The sequence below is a fragment of the Oncorhynchus mykiss genome, unplaced genomic scaffold (assembly GCF_013265735.2).
Source record: "Oncorhynchus mykiss isolate Arlee unplaced genomic scaffold, USDA_OmykA_1.1 un_scaffold_140, whole genome shotgun sequence".
Taxonomy (NCBI): Eukaryota; Metazoa; Chordata; class Actinopteri; order Salmoniformes; family Salmonidae; genus Oncorhynchus; species Oncorhynchus mykiss.
The window spans coordinates 982,686-1,003,877 of NW_023493664.1; the positions used below are offsets into that span (position 1 = coordinate 982,686).

At 47.5% G+C, this 21,192-nt stretch overlaps 1 protein-coding gene across 1 annotated transcript in view; it reads right to left on the minus strand.

Moving 5' to 3' along the window:
• Positions 1–20,499, minus strand: part of LOC110513313 (equilibrative nucleoside transporter 4) — a 29,444-nt gene extending 8,945 nt beyond the window's left edge. Inside the window, exons 1-10 of the mRNA XM_036972330.1 lie at positions 19,881–20,499; positions 18,520–18,836; positions 18,164–18,264; positions 14,795–14,926; positions 13,331–13,444; positions 12,724–12,852; positions 10,130–10,204; positions 8,108–8,376; positions 5,487–5,610; positions 3,985–4,172 (exon numbers count right to left, since the gene is read on the minus strand). Of these exons, the coding sequence (XP_036828225.1) occupies positions 3,985–4,172; positions 5,487–5,610; positions 8,108–8,376; positions 10,130–10,204; positions 12,724–12,852; positions 13,331–13,444; positions 14,795–14,926; positions 18,164–18,264; positions 18,520–18,584 (1,197 nt within the window). The 5' untranslated portion in view covers positions 18,585–18,836; positions 19,881–20,499. The remainder of the gene's footprint in view (positions 1–3,984; positions 4,173–5,486; positions 5,611–8,107; positions 8,377–10,129; positions 10,205–12,723; positions 12,853–13,330; positions 13,445–14,794; positions 14,927–18,163; positions 18,265–18,519; positions 18,837–19,880) is intronic.
• Between the last annotated feature and the right edge of the window lie 693 nt (positions 20,500–21,192).

Below are 21,192 nucleotides of genomic sequence, written 5' to 3' on the forward strand. Positions count from 1 at the left end.
ATCATCCATCCATCTACCTATCCATCCATCATCCATCCATCTACCTATCTATCCATCCATCCATCCATCATCCATCCACCCACCCATCCATCCATCCATCCACCCATCCATCCATCCATCCACCTATCATCCATCCATCCATCTACCCATCCATCATCCATCCATCTACCCATCCATCCATCCACCCATCATCCACCCATCCATCCATCCACCCACCCACCCATCCATCCAGCCATCCATCATCCATCCATCTACTCAGCCATCATCCATCCATAATCCATCCATCTACCCATCCATCCATCCATCCATCCATCCATCCATCCATCCATCTACATTCCTACCATCCATCTATCTACATTCCTACCATCCATCCATCTATCTACATTCCTACCATCCATCCATCAATCTACATTCCTACCATCCATCCATCCATCCATCATCCATCCATTTATCCATCATCCATCCATCCATCTATCTACATTCCCACCATCATCCATCCATCAATCTACATTCCCACCATCATCCATCCATCAATCTACATTCCTACCATCCATCCATCCATCAATCTACATTCCTACCATCCATCCATCCATCCATCTATCCATCATCCATTTATCCATCATCCATCCATCCATCCATCCATCAATCAATCTACGTTCCTACCATCATCCATCCATCAATCTACATTCCTACCATCATCCATCCATCCATCTACATTCCTACCATCTATCCAACCATCATCCATCAATAAATCTACATTCCTACCATCCATTCATCCATCCATACCATCCATCCAGTTGTTCCAAACCTCTCCTCGGGGACCCCCAGTGTTCCAAACCTCTCCTCAGGGACCCCCAGCCATTCCAAACCTCTCCTCAGGGACCCCCAGTGTTCCAAACCTCTCCTCGGGGACCCCCAGTGTTCCAAACCTCTCCTCAGGGACCCCCAGCCATTCCAAACCTCTCCTCAGGGACCCCCAGCCGTTCCAAACCTCTCCTCGGGGACCCCCAGTGTTCCAAACCTCTCCTCAGGGACCCCCAGTGTTCCAAACCTCTCCTCAGGGACCCCCAACCATTCCAAACCTCTCCTCGGGGACCCCCAGCCATTTCAAATCTCTCCTCGGGGACCCCCAGCCGTTCCAAACCTCTCCTCAGGGACCCCCAGTGTTCCAAATCTCTCCTCGGGGACCCCCAGTGTTCCAAACCTCTCCTCAGGGACCCCAGTGTTCCAAACCTCTCCTCGGGGACCCCCAGTGTTCCAAACCTCTCCTCAGGGACCCCCAGCCATTCCAAACCTCTCCTCGGGGACCCCAGTGTTCCAAACCTCTCCTCAGGGACCCCCAGTGTTCCAAACCTCTCCTCAGGGACCCCCAGCCATTCCAAACCTCTCCTCAGGGACCCCCAGTGTTCCAAACCTCTCCTCAGGGACCCCCAGCCATTCCAAACCTCTCCTCGGGGACCCCCAGTGTTCCAAACCTCTCCTCGGGGACCCCCAGCCATTCCAAACCTCTCCTCAGGGACCCCCAGTGTTCCAAACCTCTCCTCAGGGACTCTCCTCGGGGACCCCCAGTGTTCCAAACCTCTCCTCAGGGACCCCCAGCCATTCCAAACCTCTCCTCGGGGACCCCCAGTGTTCCAAACCTCTCCTCAGGGACCCCCAACCATTCCAAACCTCTCCTCAGGGACCCCCAACCATTCCAAACCTCTCCTCAGGGACCCCCAGTGTTCCAAACCTCTCCTCAGGGACCCCCAGTGTTCCAAACCTCTCCTCAGGGACCCCCAGTGTTCCAAACCTCTCCTCGGGGACCCCAGTGTTCCAAACCTCTCCTCAGGGACCCCAGTGTTCCAAACCTCTCCTCAGGGACCCCCAGCCATTCCAAACCTCTCCTCAGGGACCCCCAGTGTTCCAAACCTCTCCTCAGGGACCCCAGTGTTCCAAACCTCTCCTCAGGGACCCCCAGTGTTCCAAACCTCTCCTCGGGGACCCCAGTGTTCCAAACCTCTCCTAAGGGACCCCCAGTGTTCCAAACCTCTCCTCGGGGACCCCCAGTGTTCCAAACCTCTCCTCAGAGACCCCCAGTGTTCCAAACCTCTCCTCAGGGACCCCCAGTGTTCCAAACCTCTCCTCGGGGACCCCAGTGTTCCAAACCTCTCCTCAGGGACCCCCAGTGTTCCAAACCTCTCCTCGGGGACCCCAGTGTTCCAAACCTCTCCTCGGGGACCCCCAGTGTTCCAAACCTCTCCTCAGGGACCCCCAGTGTTCCAAACCTCTCCTCAGGGACCCCCAGCCATTCCAAACCTCTCCTCGGGGACCCCCAGTGTTCCAAACCTCTCCTCGGGGACCCCCAGCCATTCCAAACCTCTCCTCAGGGACCCCCAGTGTTCCAAACCTCTCCTCAGGGACTCTCCTCGGGGACCCCCAGTGTTCCAAACCTCTCCTCAGGGACCCCCAGCCATTCCAAACCTCTCCTCGGGGACCCCCAGTGTTCCAAACCTCTCCTCAGGGACCCCCAACCATTCCAAACCTCTCCTCAGGGACCCCCAACCATTCCAAACCTCTCCTCAGGGACCCCCAGTGTTCCAAACCTCTCCTCAGGGACCCCCAGTGTTCCAAACCTCTCCTCAGGGACCCCCAGTGTTCCAAACCTCTCCTCGGGGACCCCAGTGTTCCAAACCTCTCCTCAGGGACCCCAGTGTTCCAAACCTCTCCTCAGGGACCCCCAGCCATTCCAAACCTCTCCTCAGGGACCCCCAGTGTTCCAAACCTCTCCTCAGGGACCCCAGTGTTCCAAACCTCTCCTCAGGGACCCCCAGTGTTCCAAACCTCTCCTCGGGGACCCCAGTGTTCCAAACCTCTCCTAAGGGACCCCCAGTGTTCCAAACCTCTCCTCGGGGACCCCCAGTGTTCCAAACCTCTCCTCAGAGACCCCCAGTGTTCCAAACCTCTCCTCAGGGACCCCCAGTGTTCCAAACCTCTCCTCGGGGACCCCAGTGTTCCAAACCTCTCCTCAGGGACCCCCAGTGTTCCAAACCTCTCCTCGGGGACCCCAGTGTTCCAAACCTCTCCTCGGGGACCCCCAGTGTTCCAAACCTCTCCTCAGGGATCCCCAGCCATTCCAAACCTCTCCTCGGGGACCCCCAGTGTTCCAAACCTCTCCTCAGGGACCCCCAGCCATTCCAAACCTCTCCTCGGGGACCCCCAGTGTTCCAAACCTCTCCTCAGGGACCCCCAACCATTCCAAACCTCTCCTCAGGGACCCCCAACCATTCCAAACCTCTCCTCAGGGACCCCCAGTGTTCCAAACCTCTCCTCAGGGACCCCCAGTGTTCCAAACCTCTCCTCAGGGACCCCCAGTGTTCCAAACCTCTCCTCGGGGACCCCAGTGTTCCAAACCTCTCCTCAGGGACCCCAGTGTTCCAAACCTCTCCTCAGGGACCCCCAGCCATTCCAAACCTCTCCTCAGGGACCCCCAGTGTTCCAAACCTCTCCTCAGGGACCCCAGTGTTCTCAAACCTCTCCTCAGGGACCCCCAGTGTTCTCAAACCTCTCCTCAGGGACCCCAGTGTTCCAAACCTCTCCTCAGGGACCCCAGTGTTCTCAAACCTCTCCTCAGGGACCCCCAGTGTTCCAAACCTCTCCTCAGGGACCCCCAGTGTTCCAAACCTCTCCTAAGGGACCCCCAGTGTTCCAAACCTCTCCTCGGGGACCCCCAGTGTTCCAAACCTCTCCTCAGGGACCCCCAGTGTTCCAAACCTCTCCTCAGGGACCCCCAGTGTTCCAAACCTCTCCTCGGGGACCCCCAGTGTTCCAAACCTCTCCTCAGGGACCCCCAGTGTTCCAAACCTCTCCTCGGGGACCCCCAGTGTTCCAAACCTCTCCTCAGGGACCCCCAGTGTTCCAAACCTCTCCTTCTCCCCAAGGTGAGGTTTGGAACACTGGGGGTCCCCAAGGAGAGGTTTGAGAACACTGGACAAGTAAACTGACCTTGCCTACGAAGTCGGCCATGTTGAATGTGGCCATGATGAGTATAGGTAGCCACTCCCCCAGGGTTGGGTTGCGTATCTCTGATTCCAGACCAGGAAACAGACACAGAGTGATGCTATAGGTCACTGCTATAGACAACATGTAGGCCCAGATCACTCTGGCAACGATGTACCTGTGAAGAAACATATCTGAAGGGGGGAGAAGAGGAGGAGGGAGGGGGAGAAGGGGGGGGAGGGAGGGAGGGGGGAGGAGGGGGAGGGAGGGGGATGAGGGGGGGGGAGGGAGGAAGGGGGGAGGGTGGAGATGGGGGAGGGGAGGAGGGGGAGAAGGGAGTGGAGAGGGAGGGGGGAGGAGATGGAGGGGGAGAAGGGAGAAGGGGGAGGGTGGAGAAGGGGGAGGGGAGGAGAGGGAGGGGGAGAAGGGAGAAGGGGGGAGGGTGGAGAAGGGGGAGGGGAGGAGAGGGAGGGGGAGAAGGGAGTGGAAGGGGATGAGGGAGAAGGGGAAGAGGAGGAGTTGGGGAGGGGAGGAGATGGAGGAGGGAGAAGGGGAAGAGGAGGAGTTGGGGAGGGGAGGAGATGGAGGAGGGAGAAGGGGGAGGAGTGGGGAGAAGGGAAAAAGGAGGGGGTGAGAAGAGAAGAGAGGGGGAACGAGGGAAGAGGAATGCTGTTGGTATCCGTAGTGTACAAACATTGGGTAGAATCATATTGTGTTTACCAGCACACTACTCATTCGACATTACAGTTTCTCTAGATCGCTAAGACACTTTGAATGAAACTGGGGTGGAACTGATCTCCATCACAGCCTTACTGAGCACTACTACAGTATTACTTGGTGATAAACTCTAAGTCATTTCTCTTTCTTTTCACACACAATGCAAATGCTAAGCACATTTTTTCCCCCCAAAACAGTAAACACAACTCTGTACAAAAGATGCAAAACTCAGTTGAGCAAAATGATGTCAAACCAAATTAAAACATTTGGTCACAGCTGATACAAATAAATAAAAAAAACTCCCATGAGCAAAGCGTCAATAAAGGCTAAGATTGAATCGCACTACACCGGCTCCGACGCTCGTCTTATGTGGCAGGGCTTGCAAACTATTACAGACTACAAAGGGAAGCACAGCCACTAGCTGCCCAGCAACACAAGCCTCCCAGACGAGCTAAATCACTTATATACTCGCTTCGAGGGAAGCAACACTGAGGCATGCATGAGAGCAGCAGCTGTTCCGGACGACTGTGTGATCACGCTCTCCGTAGCCGACGTGAGTAAGCCCTTTAAACAGCTCAACATACGCAAGGCTGCGGGGCCAGACGGATTACCAGGACGTGTACTGCGAGCGTGCGCTGACCAACTGGCAAGTGTCTTCACTGACATTTTCAACATGTCCCTGATTGAGTCTGTGATGCAGACAGACAGACAGACAGACAGACAGACAGACAGACAGACAGACAGACAGACAGACAGACAGACAGACAGACAGGTATAGATGTGGTTGTTACCTCGTAGTCCAGGCCAGCTTCTCCGGATCTTGTCTTTAGGAACTCCAAACCGAACGTACGTCCCTCCTGTGAACTCATCTGTGACGTCATCAGATGGCGACGTCGTCGCCACCACTCCGTTACCCTGAGATGAGACAAACACTTCATAGCCTCCTTGTCTCCTTGTCTCCTCTCCTCTCCTGGTTTCCTCTGGAGTGAATAATCAAGGGTCAGCCTATCACCTGAACCCCAACGTGTCAGGTCAACCAGGTCCCGTAGATATTTTGGGACGATTTACAGAGGGAAATGACCGTCTATGACGGTCTTTGTGTGTGTGTGTGTGTATGTGTTCAGCAGGTTGATGTAACCTTGTTTCAGTATGTAGGAGATGTAGTCACAGCGATGCATGTGGCAATATGCCGAAATTCCATTAGTAATATAGAGACACACCCTCTCTCTTTTCTGCTCCATTAGTTGCAGCAGGGCTCAAGGCCAGAATAATCACTCTACCTGATTATCCACCACTAAACCTGATTACCCCCCCACTCTTCCTGATTATCCCACCACTAAACCTGATTACCCCCCCACTCTTCCTGATTATCCCACCACTCTACCTGATTATCCCATAGAACCACTCTACCTGATTATCCCATAGAACCACTCTACCTGATTATCCCATAGAACCACTCTACCTGATTATCCACCACTCTACCTGATTATCCCACCACTCTACCTGATTATCCACCACTCTACCTGATTATCCCACTACTCTACCTGATTATCCCACTACTCTACCAGATTATCCCATAGAACCACTCTACCTGATTATCCCATAGAACCACTCTACCTGATTATCCCACCACTCTACCTGATTATCCACCACTCTACCTGATTATCCCATAGAACCACTCTACCTGATTATCCCATAGAACCACTCTACCTGATTACTCCACCACTCTACCTGATTATCCACCACTCTACCTGATTATCCCATAGAACCACTCTACCTGATTATCCCATAGAACCACTCTACCTGATTATCCCACCACTCTACCTGATTATCCACCACTCTACCTGATTACTCCACCACTCTACCTGATTATCCACCACTCTACCTGATTATCCCATAGAACCACTCTCCCTGATTATCCCATAGAACCACTCTACCTGATTATCCCACCACTCTACCTGATTATCCACCACTCTACCTGATTACTCCACCACTCTACCTGATTATCCACCACTCTACCTGATTATCCCATAGAACCACTCTACCTGATTATCCCATAGAACCACTCTACCTGATTATCCCATAGAATCACTCTCCCTGATTATCCCATAGAACCACTCTACCTGATTATCCCACCACTCTACCTGATTATCCCACTACTCTACCTGATTATCCCATAGAACCACTCTCCCTGATTATCCCATAGAACCACTCTACCTGATTATCCCATAGAACCACTCTACCTGATTATCCCATAGAACCACTCTACCTGATTATCCACCACTCTACCTGATTATCCCATAGAACCACTCTACCTGATTATCCCATAGAACCACTCTACCTGATTATCCCATAGAATCACTCTACCTGATTATCCCATAGAACCACTCTACCTGATTATCCCACCACTCTACCTGATTATCCCACTACTCTACCTGATTATCCCATAGAACCACTCTCCCTGATTATCCCATAGAACCACTCTACCTGATTATCCCATAGAACCACTCTACCTGATTATCCACCACTCTACCTGATTATCCCACCACTCTACCTGATTATCCCATAGAACCACTCTACCTGATTATCCCATAGAACCACTCTACCTGATTATCCCATAGAACCACTCTACCTGATTATCCCATAGAACCACTCTACCTGATTATCCACCACTCTACCTGATTATCCCACTACTCTACCTGATTATCCCATAGAACCACTCTACCTGATTATCCCATAGAACCACTCTACCTGATTATCCCACCACTCTACCTGATTATCCACCCCCCTATCTGATTATCCCATAGAACCACTCTACCTGATTATCCCATAGAACCACTCTACCTGATTATCCCATAGAACCACTCTACCTGATTATCCCACCACTCTACCTGATTATCCCATAGAATCACTCTCCCTGATTATCCCATAGAACCACTCTACCTGATTATCCCATAGAACCACTCTACCTGATTATCCACCACTCTACCTGATTATCCCATAGAACCACTCTACCTGATTTTCCCATAGAACCACTCTACCTGATTATCCCATAGAACCACTCTAACTGATTATCCCATAGAACCACTCTACCTGATTATCCCATAGAACCACTCTACCTGATTATCCACCCCTCTATCTGATTATCCACCCCTCTATCTGATTATCCCATAGAACCACTCTACCTGATTATCCCATAGAACCACTCTAACTGATTATCCCATAGAACCACTCTACCTGATTATCCCATAGAACCACTCTACCTGATTATCCACCCCTCTATCTGATTATCCCATAGAACCACTCTACCTGATTATCCCATAGAACCACTCTACCTGATTACCCACCACTCTACCTGATTATCCCATAGAACCACTCTCACCCCAGGTCTAGACTGACTTACAAATCTTACTTCCTCTGTAGTGACGTCGTGGTGAACCCTGTATCCTGTCCCGCTGACCTCCGACCCGATGTCATGACCTTTCCCCAGGCTGTGACCCCGGTGGGTGGGGCCTGTGTAGTAACGGACGAATCGTGAGCGACGGACAATGAGGTGGAGAAGGAAGCAGAGCATCTCCATGGTGATGGACACCAGGAAGAAGATGAGTGTGTTTATCCTCTCGTTACTGATCATGAGTTTAGTGAAGATACGACTCAGAGAGATGATTACACCTGCTGTACCTGGAGAGAGGGAGGAGAGGAGAGAGAGGAGAGGATTAGTGAAGATATGACTCAGAGAGATTAATACACCTGCTGTACCTGGAGAGAGGGAGGAGTGGAGAGAGAGGATTAGTGAAGATACAACTCAGAGATATGACAAGCATTGTGATTGGTTGAGAAGCGTTCTAAGCCGTGCTAAAAAAGTAATTTACAATGGGTAGGCCTATGACGCAAAAATCTATTGAAATAAATAAACTGTCTGTGTTATGATTACAATAATTTCCCTTTCTGTCAAATGGTCTGGCAATAGACTACAAGTGTAGCCTATAGATGTATAGAATATACAGTAATATAATGAAGACGTATAGAATATACAGTAACATAACAAATATGTATAGAATATACAGTAATATAATGAAGATGTATAGAATATACAGTAACATAACAAATATGTATAGAATATACAGTAATATAATGAAGATGTATGGAATATAATGAAGATGTCTAGAATATACAGTAATATAATGAAGATGTATAGAATATACAGTAATATAATGAAGATGTATAGAATATACAGTAAGATAATGAAGATGCATAGAATATACAGTAATATAATGCAGATGCATACAACATACAGTAATATAATGAAGATGCATACAATATACAGTAATATAATGAAGATGCATACAACATACAGTAATATAATGAAGATGTATAGAATATACAGTAATATAATGAAGAAGTAGAGAATATACAGTAATATAATGAAGATGTATGTAATATAATGAAGATGTATAGAATATAGAGTAATATAACGAAGAGGTATAGAATATACAGTAATATAACGAAGAGGTATAGAATATACAGTAATATAACAAAGATGTATAGAATATACAGTAATATAACGAAGAGGTATAGAATATACAGTAATATAATGGAGATGTATAGAATATACAGTAATATAATGAAGATGTATAGAATATAATGAAGATGTATAGAATATACAGTAATATAACGAAGAGGTATAGAATATACAGTAATATAATGGAGATGTCTAGAATATACAGTAATATAATGGAGATGTATAGAATATACAGTAATATAATGAAGATGTATAGAATATAATGAAGATGTATAGAATATACAGTAATATAATGGAGATGTATAGAATATACAGTAATATAACGAAGAGGTATAGAATATACAGTAATATAACGAAGAGGTATAGAATATAGAGTAATATAACGAAGAGGTATAGAATATACAGTAATATAACGAAGAGGTATAGAATATACAGTAATATAATGAAGATGTATACAATATACAGTAATATAACGAAGAGGTATAGAATATACAGTAATATAACGAAGAGGTATAGAATATACAGTAATATAACGAAGATGTATAGAATATACAGTAATATAACAAAGATGTATAGAATATACAGTAATATAATGAAGATGTATAGAATATACAGTAATATAACAAAGATGTATAGAATATACAGTAATATAATGAAGATGTATACAATATACAGTAATATAATGAAGATGTATAGAATATACAGTAATATAACAAAGATGTATAGAATATACAGTAATATAATGAAGATGTATAGAATATACAGTAATATAACGAAGATGTATAGAATATACAGTAATATAATGAAGATGCATAGAATATACAGTAATATAATGAAGATGTATAAAATATACAGTAATATAATGAAGATGTATAGAATATACAGTAATATAGCGAAGATGACAGCTCTTACTTTCTCCAGTCATCACCCCCTGTGTGTATCTCTTGGGCAGCATCCCCATGTAACCATAGAAACTGGACTGCTGCACTGAGGGAGGACAAATGCAAACACAAAAGGCCTTTTCACACTGCATTGTTCGTAGCCCCGGGCTAAGCTTTAGACCCGGGCTAAGGATTCACGCTGGTATTCTAAAGCCCTGGGATAAGGATTCACACTGGTATTCTAAAGCCCTGGGATAAGGATTCACACTGGTATTCTAAAGTCCTGGGCTAAGGATTCACATTGGTATTCTAAAGCCCGGGGATAAGGATTCACGCTGGTATTCTAAAGCCCTGGGGCTAAGGATTCACACTGGTATTCTAAAGCCCTGGGGCTAAGGATTCACACTGGTATTCTAAAGCCCTGGGGCTAAAGATTCACACTGGTATTCTAAAGTCCTGGGCTAAGGATTCACACTGATATTCTAAAGTCCTGGGCTAAGGATTCACACTGGTATTCCAAAATCCTGGGCTAAGGATTCACACTGGTATTCTAAAGCCCTGGGATAAGTATTCACACTGGTATTCTAAAGCCCTTGGCTAAGGATTCACACTGGTATTCTAAAGCCCTGGGATAAGGATTCACACTTGTATTCTAAAGCCCTTGGCTAAGGATTCACACTGGTATTCTAAAGCCCTGGGATAAGTATTCACACTGGTATTCTAAAGCCCTGGGATAAGTATTCACACTGGTATTCTAAAGCCCTTGGCTAAGGATTCACACTGGTATTCTAAAGCCCTGGGATAAGGATTCACACTTGTATTCTAAAGCCCTTGGCTAAGGATTCACACTGGTATTCTAAAGCCCTGGGATAAGTATTCACACTGGTATTCTAAAGCCCTGGGATAAGGATTCACACTGGTATTCTAAAGCCCTGGGCTAAGGATTCACACTGGTATTCTAAAGCCCTGGGATAAGTATTCACACTGGTATTCTAAAGCCCTGGGATAAGGATTCACACTGGTATTCTAAAGCCCTGGGATAAGGATTCACACTGTTATTCCAAAGCCCTGGGCTAAGGATTCACATTGGTATTCTAAAGCCCTGGGATAAGGATTCACACTGGTATTCTAAAGCCCCGGGCTAAGGATTCACACTGGTATTCTAAAGCCCTGGGCTAAGGATTCACACTGGTATTCTATAGCCATGGGATAAGGATTCACACTGGTATTCAAAAGCCCTGTGGCTAAGGATTCACATTGGTATTCTAAAGCCCTGGGATAAGGATTCACATTGGTATTCTAAAGCCCTGGGATAAGGATTAACACTGGTATTCTAAAGCCCTGGGATAAGGATTCACACTGGTATTCTAAAGTTTATCACTTTTGAAAATGCCATCTCACCCCCCTGTACAGAGGATTCTGTGCACCGACGAGACGTAAACTTTTCGGACCCAGAGGCAAAATCATGCACCAATTATTATTATAATGGATTGAAATGAAACGTCAATAGAGAAGCTATGAAAACAGATTAAGACGTGAAGCGTTTGTGGCCCTTTTCAGATGTAAGAGTTTGTGGCTTCAGTTGGCTGGCTGAGCGAGAAGACCTTAGCTTGCATAGCAACCGTTAGCCGTAGCAACCGTTTTTGTTAGCCATAGCAACCGTTAGCCATAGCAACCGTTTTTGTTAGCCATAGCAACCGTTAGCCATAGCAACCGTTTTTGTTAGCCGTAGCAACCGTTTTTGTTAGCCATAGCAACCGTTAGCCATAGCAACCGTTTTTGTTAGCCATAGCAACCGTTAGCCATAGCAACCGTTTTTGTTAGCCATAGCAACCGTTAGCCATAGCAACCGCTTTTGTTAGCCATAGCAACCGTTAGCCATAGCAACCGTTTTTGTTAGCCGTAGCAACCGTTTTTGTTAACCGTTTTCCTCCCCCAAGGCTATAAGAGCCTCCTCCCCCAGGGCTATAAGAGCCTCCTCCCCCAGGGCTATAAGAGCCTCCTCCCCCAGGGCTATAAGAGCCTCCTCCCCCAGGGCTATAAGAGCCTCCTTAGCTAAGGTGCAGTGTGAGACAGAGAGCAGGGAGTTAAATAACCAGGATGTCACATGTACCACTCAGTTGACTAAACTACGGTTAAATAACCAGGATGTCACATGTACCACTCAGTTGACTAAACTAAGGTTAAATAACCAGGATGTCACATGTACCACTCAGTTGACTAAACTAAGGTTAAATAACCAGGATGTCACATGTACCACTCAGTTGACTAAACTAAGGTTAAATAACCAGGATGTCACATGTACCACTCAGTTGACTAAACTAAGGTTAAATAATCGGTAGTCACTAGTACTGAATACCTTATTATCATATCATAAAGTACATTGTCAATTTAAATATTTCCAGACAGGGGAAGGGAAGGGTGTTTGGGTGGTACCTGTACATCCGAAGGCAACGGACAGGGGAAGGGAAGGGTGTTTGGGTGGTACCTGTACATCTGAAGGCAACAGACAGGGGAAGGGAAGGGAAGGGTGGTACCTGTACATCCGAAGGCAACAGACAGGGGAAGGGAAGGGTGGTACCTGTACATCCGAAGGCAACGGACAGGGGAAGGGAAGGGTGGTACCTGTACATCCGAAGGCGACCACCCCAACAGAGAAGAGGTTGACGATGTAAGCCTGTCTGGTGGTGAAGGATTCCAACCACACATCAAACACGCTGACGAACACCAGCGGACTCAGAGCAAACAGGTAACCTGGTGGGGGAGGAGGGTTGGTTTACTGTGTGGTAATAACAGGTAACCTGGTGGGGGAGGAGGGTTGGTTTACTTTGTGGTAATAACAGGTAACCTGGTGGGAGGGTTGGTTTACTGTGTGGTAATAACAGGTAACCTGGTGGGGGAGGAGGGTTGGTTTACTGTGTGGTAATAACAGGTAACCTGGTGGGGGAGGAGGGTTGGTTTACTTTGTGGTAATAACAGGTAACCTGGTGGGGGAGGAGGGTTGGTTTACTGTGTGGTAATAACAGGTAACCTGGTGGGGGAGGAGGAGGGTTGGTTTACTGTGTGGTAATAACAGGTAACCTGGTGGGGGAGGAGGAGGGTTGGTTTACTGTGTGGTAATAACAGGTAACCTGGTGGGGGAGGAGGGTTGGTTTACTGTGTGGTAATAACAGGTAACCTGGTGGGGGAGGAGGAGGGTTGGTTTACTGTGTGGTAATAACAGGTAACTCACCCACGGTGATTCGTGTGTGTAGACTGATTCTCTCCACCAGGATGTTGTTTAGTATGACTGCGACCAGAGCCACCACGATATACACCAGACTCATATCAAATACTATGGAGGATCCTACACACACACACACACACACACACACACACACACACACACACACACACACACACACACACAGAGAGAGAAAGTGGGAGAAAAGCACATTACACCACCCATGGAAGACCAGAACAACACAACCAGAATTATAACACTGGGGTCATCTGGTGGTCCAGACTGCTGTCTCTACAACAGCATTATAACACTGGGGTCGTCTGGTGGTCCAGACTGCTGTCTCTACAACTGCATTATAACACTGGGGTCGTCTGGTGGTCCAGACTGCTGTCTCTACAACAGCATTATAACACTGGGGTCGTCTGGTGGTCCAGACTGCTGTCTCTACAACAGCATTATAACACTGGGGTCGTCTGGTGATCCAGACTGCTGTCTCTACAACAGCATTATAACACTGGGGTCGTCTGGTGGTCCAGACTGCTGTCTCTACAACAGCATTATAACACTGGGGTCGTCTGGTGATCCAGACTGCTGTCTCTACAACAGCATTATAACACTGGGGTCGTCTGGTGGTCCAGACTGCTGTCTCTACAACAGCATTATAACACTGGGGTCATCTGGTGGTCCAGACTGCTGTCTCTACAACAGCATTATAACACTGGGGTCGTCTGGTGGTCCAGACTGCTGTCTCTACAACAGCATTATAACACTGGGGTCGTCTGGTGGTCCAGACTGCTGTCTCTACAACAGCATTATAACACTGGGGTCGTCTGGTGGTCCAGACTGCTGTCTCTACAACAGCATTATAACACTGGGGTCGTCTGGTGATCCAGACTGCTGTCTCTACAACAGCATTATAACACTGGGGTCGTCTGGTGGTCCAGACTGCTGTCTCTACAACAGCATTATAACACTGGGGTCGTCTTGTGGTCCAGACTGCTGTCTCTACAACAGCATTATAACACTGGGGTCGTCTGGTGGTCCAGACTGCTGTCTCTACAACAGCATTATAACACTGGGGTCATCTGGTGATCCAGACTGCTGTCTCTACAACAGCATTATAACACTGGGGTCGTCTGGTGTCTCTACAACAGCATTATAACACTGGGGTCGTCTCTCTGTGTGTGTGTGTGTGTGTGTGTGTGTGTGTGTGTGTGTGTGTGTGTCTCTGTGTGTGTGTGTGTCTCTGTGTGTGTGTGTGTGTGTCTCTGTGTGTGGGTGTGTGTGTGTGTGTGTGTGTGTGTGTGTGTGTGTGTGTGTGTGTGTGTGTGTGTGTGTGTGTGTGTGTGTGTGTGTGTGTGTGTGTGTGTGTCTCTGTGTGTGTGTGTGTGTGTGTGTGTGTGTGTGTGTCTGTGTGTGTGTGTGTGTGTGTGTGTGTGTGTGTGTGTGTGTGTGTGTGGGTGTGTGTGGTACCCTGGAACTTGTGGTGAAGGTAATCCACGTCGGTGATGAAGCTGTTGTAGGGAAGCAGGAAGCCCACGCCAGCCAATAGCATCGCAAAGTAGATACCATGGTAACGGTCATCAGGGACTGGCTCCTCAAAGGCTGGCGGAGAGAGAGGAAGAGGAGGGAGAGAGAGAGGGGGGGGGAGAGAGAGAGAGGGGGAGAGAGGAAGGGGGGGGGAGAGAGGAAGAGGGGGGAGATAGGAAGAGGGGGGAGAGAGGAAGAGGGGGAGAGAGGAAGAGGGGGAGAGAGGAAGAGGGGGGAGAGAGGAAGAGGTGGGAGAGATACAGAGAGAGAGTGGGAGAGAGGAAGAGGGGGGAGAGAGGAAGAGGGGGAGAGATACAGAGAGAGAGTGGGAGAGAGGGGGAGAGAGAGAGGGGGAGAGAGGGGGAGAGAGGAAGTGTTTCTAGCTCCAACAGTACAGTAATATATAACTAAATGCTTGTGTTTCTAGCTCCAACAGTACAGTAATATCAAATGCTTGTGTTCCTAGCTCCAACAGTACAGTAATATATAATGATTGTGTTTCTAGCTCCAACAGTACAGTAATATATAACTAAATGCTTGTGTTTCTAGCTCCAACAGTACAGTAATATCAAATGCTTGTGTTTCTAGCTCCAACAGTACAGTAATATATAATGCTTGTGTTCCTAGCTCCAACAGTACAGTAATATATAATGCTTGTGTTTCTAGCTCCAACAGTACAGTAATATATAATGCTTGTGTTTCTAGCTCCAACAGTACAGTAATATATAATGCTTGTGTTTCTAGCTCCATCAGTACAGTAATATATAATGCTTGTGTTTCTAGCTCCAACAGTACAGTAATATATAATGCTTGTGTTTCTAGCTCCAACAGTACAGTAATATATAATGCTTGTGTTCCTAGCTCCAACAGTACAGTAATATCAAATGCTTGTGTTTCTAGCTCCAACAGTACAGTAATATATAATGCTTGTGTTTCTAGCTCCAACAGTACAGTAATATATAATGCTTGTGTTTCTAGCTCCAACAGTACAGTAATATATAATGCTTGTGTTTCTAGCTCCAACAGTACAGTAATATATAATGCTTGTGTTTCTAGCTCCATCAGTACAGTAATATATAATGCTTGTGTTTCTAGCTCCAACAGTACAGTAATATATAATGCTTGTGTTTCTAGCTCCAACAGTACAGTAATATATAATGCTTGTGTTCCTAGCTCCAACAGTACAGTAATATATAATGCTTGTGTTTCTAGCTCCAACAGTACAGTAATATCTAACTAAATGCTTGTGTTTCTAGCTCCAACAGTCAGTAATATATAATGCTTATGTTTCCAACTCCAACAGTACAGTAATATCTAACTAAATGCTTATGTTTCCAACTCCAACAGTACAGTAATATCTAACTAAATGCTTGTGTTTCTAGCTCCAACAGTACAGTAATATCTAATGCTTGTGTTTCTAGCTCCAACAGTACAGTAATATCTAACTAAATGCTTGTGTTTCTAGCTCCAACAGTGCAGTAATATCTAATGCTTGTGTTTCTAGCTCCAACAGTACAGTAATATCTAATGCTTGTGTTTCTAGCTCCAACAGTACAGTAATATCTAACTAAATGCTTGTGTTTCTAGCTCCAACAGTGCAGTAATATCTAATGCTTGTGTTTCTAGCTCCAACAGTATAGTAATATCTAATGATTGTGTTTCTAGCTCCAACAGTACAGTAATACATAATGCTTGTGTTTCTAGCTCCAACAGTGCAGTAATATATAATGCTTGTGTTCCTAGCTCCAACAGTACAGTAATATATAATGCTTGTGTTTCTAGCTCCAACAGTACAGTAATATATAATGCTTGTGTTTCTAGCTCCAACAGTACAGTAATATCTAATGCTTGTGTTTCTAGCTCCAACAGTGCAGTAATATCTAATGATTGTGTTTCTAGCTCCAACAGTACAGTAATATCTAACTAAATGCTTGTGTTTCTAGCTCCATCAGTACAGTAATATCTAATGCTTGTGTTTCTAGCTCCATCAGTACAGTAATATCTAATGCTTGTGTTTCTAGCTCCAACAGTACAGTAATATCTAATGCTTGTGTTTCTAGCTCCAACAGTAATATCTAATGCTTGTGTTTCTAGCTCCAACAGTACAGTAATATATAATGCTTGTGTTTCTAGCTCCAACAGTAATATCTAACTAAATGCTTGTGTTTCTAGCTCCATCAGTACAGTAATATCTAATGCTTGTGTTTCTAGCTCCAACAGTACAGTAATATATAATGCTTGTGTTTCTAGCTCCAACAGTTATACTGACACCCCAGTTATACTGAGGCCCTTCAGACTCTGTCCCTAGGACACCCCAGTTAACTGAGGCCCTTCAGACTCTGTCCGTAGGACACCCAAGTTATACTGAGGCCCCTGTCCCTAGGACACCCCAGTTATACTGAGGCCCTTCAGACTCTGTCCCTAGGACACCCCAGTTATACTGAGGCCCCTGACCCTAGGTCACCCCAGTTATACTGAGGCCCTTCAGACTCTGTCCCTAGGACACCCCAGTTATACTGAGGCCACTGTCCCTAGGACACCCCAGTTATACTGAGGCCCTTCAGACTCTGTCCCTAGGACACCCCAGTTATACTGAGGCCCCTGACCCTAGGTCACCCCAGTTATACTGAGGCCCTTCAGACTCTGTCCCTAGGACACCCCAGTTATACTGAGGCCACTGTCCCTAGGACACCCCAGTTATACTGAGGCCCCTGTCCCTAGGACACCCCAGTTATACTGAGGCCCTTCAGACTCTGTCCCTAGGACACCCCAGTTATACTGAGGCCACTGTCCCTAGGACACCCCAGTTATACTGAGGCCCCTGTCCCTAGGACACCCCAGTTATACTGAGGCCCTTCAGACTCTGTCCCTAGGACACCCCAGTTATACTGAGGCCCTTGTCCCTAGAACACCCCAGTTATGGACTGAACTCTATAATAAAATACACACACACACCCTCCACACACCCTCCACACACACACACACACACACAACACACCCTCCACACACCCTCCACACACACACACAACACACCCTCCACAAACACACACACACAACACACCCTCCACATACCCTCCATGCACACACACACCACACACCCGCCACACACACACACACACACACACACACACACACACAAAACACACCCTCCACACACCCTCCACACACACACACACACACACACACACCACACACCCGCCACACACAAACACACAAACACACACACACCCTCAAACACACAAACACACACAAACACACACACACACACACACCACGCACCCACCACACACAAACACACACAGAGAGACTCACCCGGCTCTGACAGGGCCAGCACCCCTCTCTCCGGCGTTCCCTTGGTCCCCTCCTCTTCCTCCAGCTGGTACGAGTCGAAGCTATAACTCTGCACTACACTGGTTTCTCTGCCCTCCCTCCATCCTGCCCTCCCTGCCCTCCCTGCCCGTCCCTCTCCCCCCTCTCTCTCCTCTCTCCCTGTCTGGTCCCATCCCTCTCTCTCCTCTCTCCCTGTCTGGCCCCATCCCTCTCTCTCCTCTCTCCCTGTCTGGCCCCATCCCTCTCTCTCCTCTCTCCCTGTCTGGTCCCATCCCTGTCTCTCCTCTCTCCCTGTCTGGCCCCATCCCTCTCTCTCCTCTCTCCCTGTCTGGCCCCATCCCTCTCTCTCCTCAGGGGTCTGTGCTGGGGTTGGCCTCCGTCGCTCCACTCCTGCTGTACTCATTATGGTACACTACACACACACACGCAAAGGAATACACACTCCTAACACTCTTCTTGCAAAACACACGCTACACACACCTGGAGAGGAGAGGAGAGGAGAGGAGAGGAGAGGAGAGGAGAGGAGAGGAGAGGAGAGGAGAGGAGAGGAGAGGAGAGGAGAGGAGAGGAGAGGAGAGGAGGCTACACAACCTTCCCTCCAAGACACACACAGAGCTAACAGTGGAGAGGCAGGAGGCTTTGGGGTGATGGTGACCTGTAGGAGGAGACAACAGAACAACATGATAGACAGGTGTTAGACCTCCAAGCTGATATCCCTTTTTTGACTGTCAAAACATAGGACAGCAAACAGACACAAACGCAGACTCCCCCCCCCCCCCTTCTCTCTCGGTAAATACTAAATACACACATCTGTAACCAACCCCACCACCAGCCTCTAGTCTTTTCTGTCAACACAGTTCATCTCCCTACAACAGACTATAACAGTGGTGTGTGCTGAGTGCTGAAGGAATGGACAAGCCCTCTGTATGCTTTAGACCTTATACAACACGTTATTCACACAGACAGACAGGCAGGCAGGCAGGCAAGCAGGCAGGCAGGCAAGCAGGCAGCTGAAGGCCTCATATCATAATGATGCGCTCTCTCTCGTCCACTGACCGCTAGAAAACAGTTGGGTGTGATTACAGTTCCAACCACTAGGTGGCGCTCACAGACTCTTAGTCAGAAGCAGAATGAAAGGAACCGACATAAAGTGATTGAAACATGAACCAAACAGACTCGTACAGCGTTACACATTCAACAACGGCCCATCGGTCAAGAAAAACAGACATGTTCCTCTAATGCCATGTGAAAGTGAAGAGTAAAGTTGGTTTTATTCTGTAGCGAAAAAAACAAGCATATTGGCTGACAGATTAAATCAACTAATAGTCTATTTGTATCGGCCTATTTAACAAATAATTGGCCTAATCCTTGTGTTTGCAGATATTCCTGTTTCAGTAGCCTCGCCTTGAGCTCTATGTCCGTCTGATGACGTTACGACGAAAAACACGGGGAGGAAAAACTAACTGTCTAGACTCCGATTTAATTACAATAAATATAGACTATAAAAATGAATAATATTCATTTTAGAAGCAGCAGTCCACCCATCTCGTTTTTATTATGTTAGTTATTCATATAAAGGAACCAGATACGTGAACACAATCAGGTATTGCAGCTCCGTTGTAGCCCTCCACCCGTTTCTCTCAAACACACCGAACAAACAACAGGTTCTCCATCCATCCTTTCCTCCAGCCCTCATCACCTTTCCTTACGACGCCGTCTGAGCCTCTATTCCTAGGACAACGGAACCGTCTTTATTCTCCCGTGGTCTCCCGGGTCGATGCTCTCGGTGCTGCTGTCTCCTGTCCGTTAACCGCCTCCATCAGAAGGGAACTCCCGCTGCCGGATCGCGGCTCCCGTCCTGCTCTCCCGGTGCTGCTTCAGGCGGAGAAACGTCCACCGCCGCTGGCTTGACGCTGCTGTCGCTCGACCTCAAACACCGTTATACAGCTCCTTAAATGGGAAATCACCTGACTTGCGTCATCCTAGTGTATTATATTGGTATGAATAAGAAGTTGTCGGTTCACCGGTTTCAGTCAGTCAGCTACATCTGGCCAGTATAATCGTCACGGTCAGACGTAACATATTATGTCTCCACATGACACGAGTGGGTCAATGATAAGGCTGAACCGCCGTCAACAAGGACAGTGTGTATATTACAGTGTTAATATATAATAACTAGATTCGCAGTTACTAAAATCTGCTTTAAATCAAATACAGCTTCCTGTTTCTACTCTTCTACAGCAGCAGACACATTATGTTCCCTGGAGACAGTCACACAACACAACACACACACAACACACACTAATGTAATCTAGATAATCAAGTTCCTATGACACATCCTGAGCTAGCAGGTTGTCATAGAGACCCGTGTCCTCAGCTTGACTCCCCTTTAGAGAAAGAGAGAGAGGGGGGAGACAGGAGAGAAAGAGAGGAAGGAGAGAGAAACAGAGAGAGGAGAGAGAAAGAGAGGGAGGAGAGAGAAACAGAGAGAGGGTGTGTAAATTGTTGTCCTGGTAGTTCATTAAATGTCTAAGTCTGATCATTTATTGATCACATACAGAACTCTGCATCAATATTTATTCCTGTCGCTTTGGGAATCACTAAAAAGGTCACACAGTGTCATCACAAACTCCTCACCTCCTCCCCTCCTCAACTCTCCCCCCCCCCCCCCCCTCCCCTCCCCTCCTCTCCTCTCCTCTCCTCTCCTCTCCTCTCCTCTCCTCTCCTCTCCTCTCCTCTCCTCTCCTCTCCTCTCCTCTCCCCTTCCCTTCCTCCCCTCTCCTCCCCTCTTCTCTTCTCCTCCCCTCCTCCCCCCCTCTCCTCCCCTCTTCTCTTCCCCTCCTCCCCTCTTCTCCCCTCCTCTTCTCCCCTCCTCTTCTTCCCTCCTTTTCCCCTCTCCCCTCCCCTCCTAACCCTTCCCAGGATCCCTCTCCATTAAATCCTCTCTGTCTGCTCTCATCTATCTCACAGAGAGAGAGAGAGAGACTGACCCAAACTGAAGGAAAGCTTTG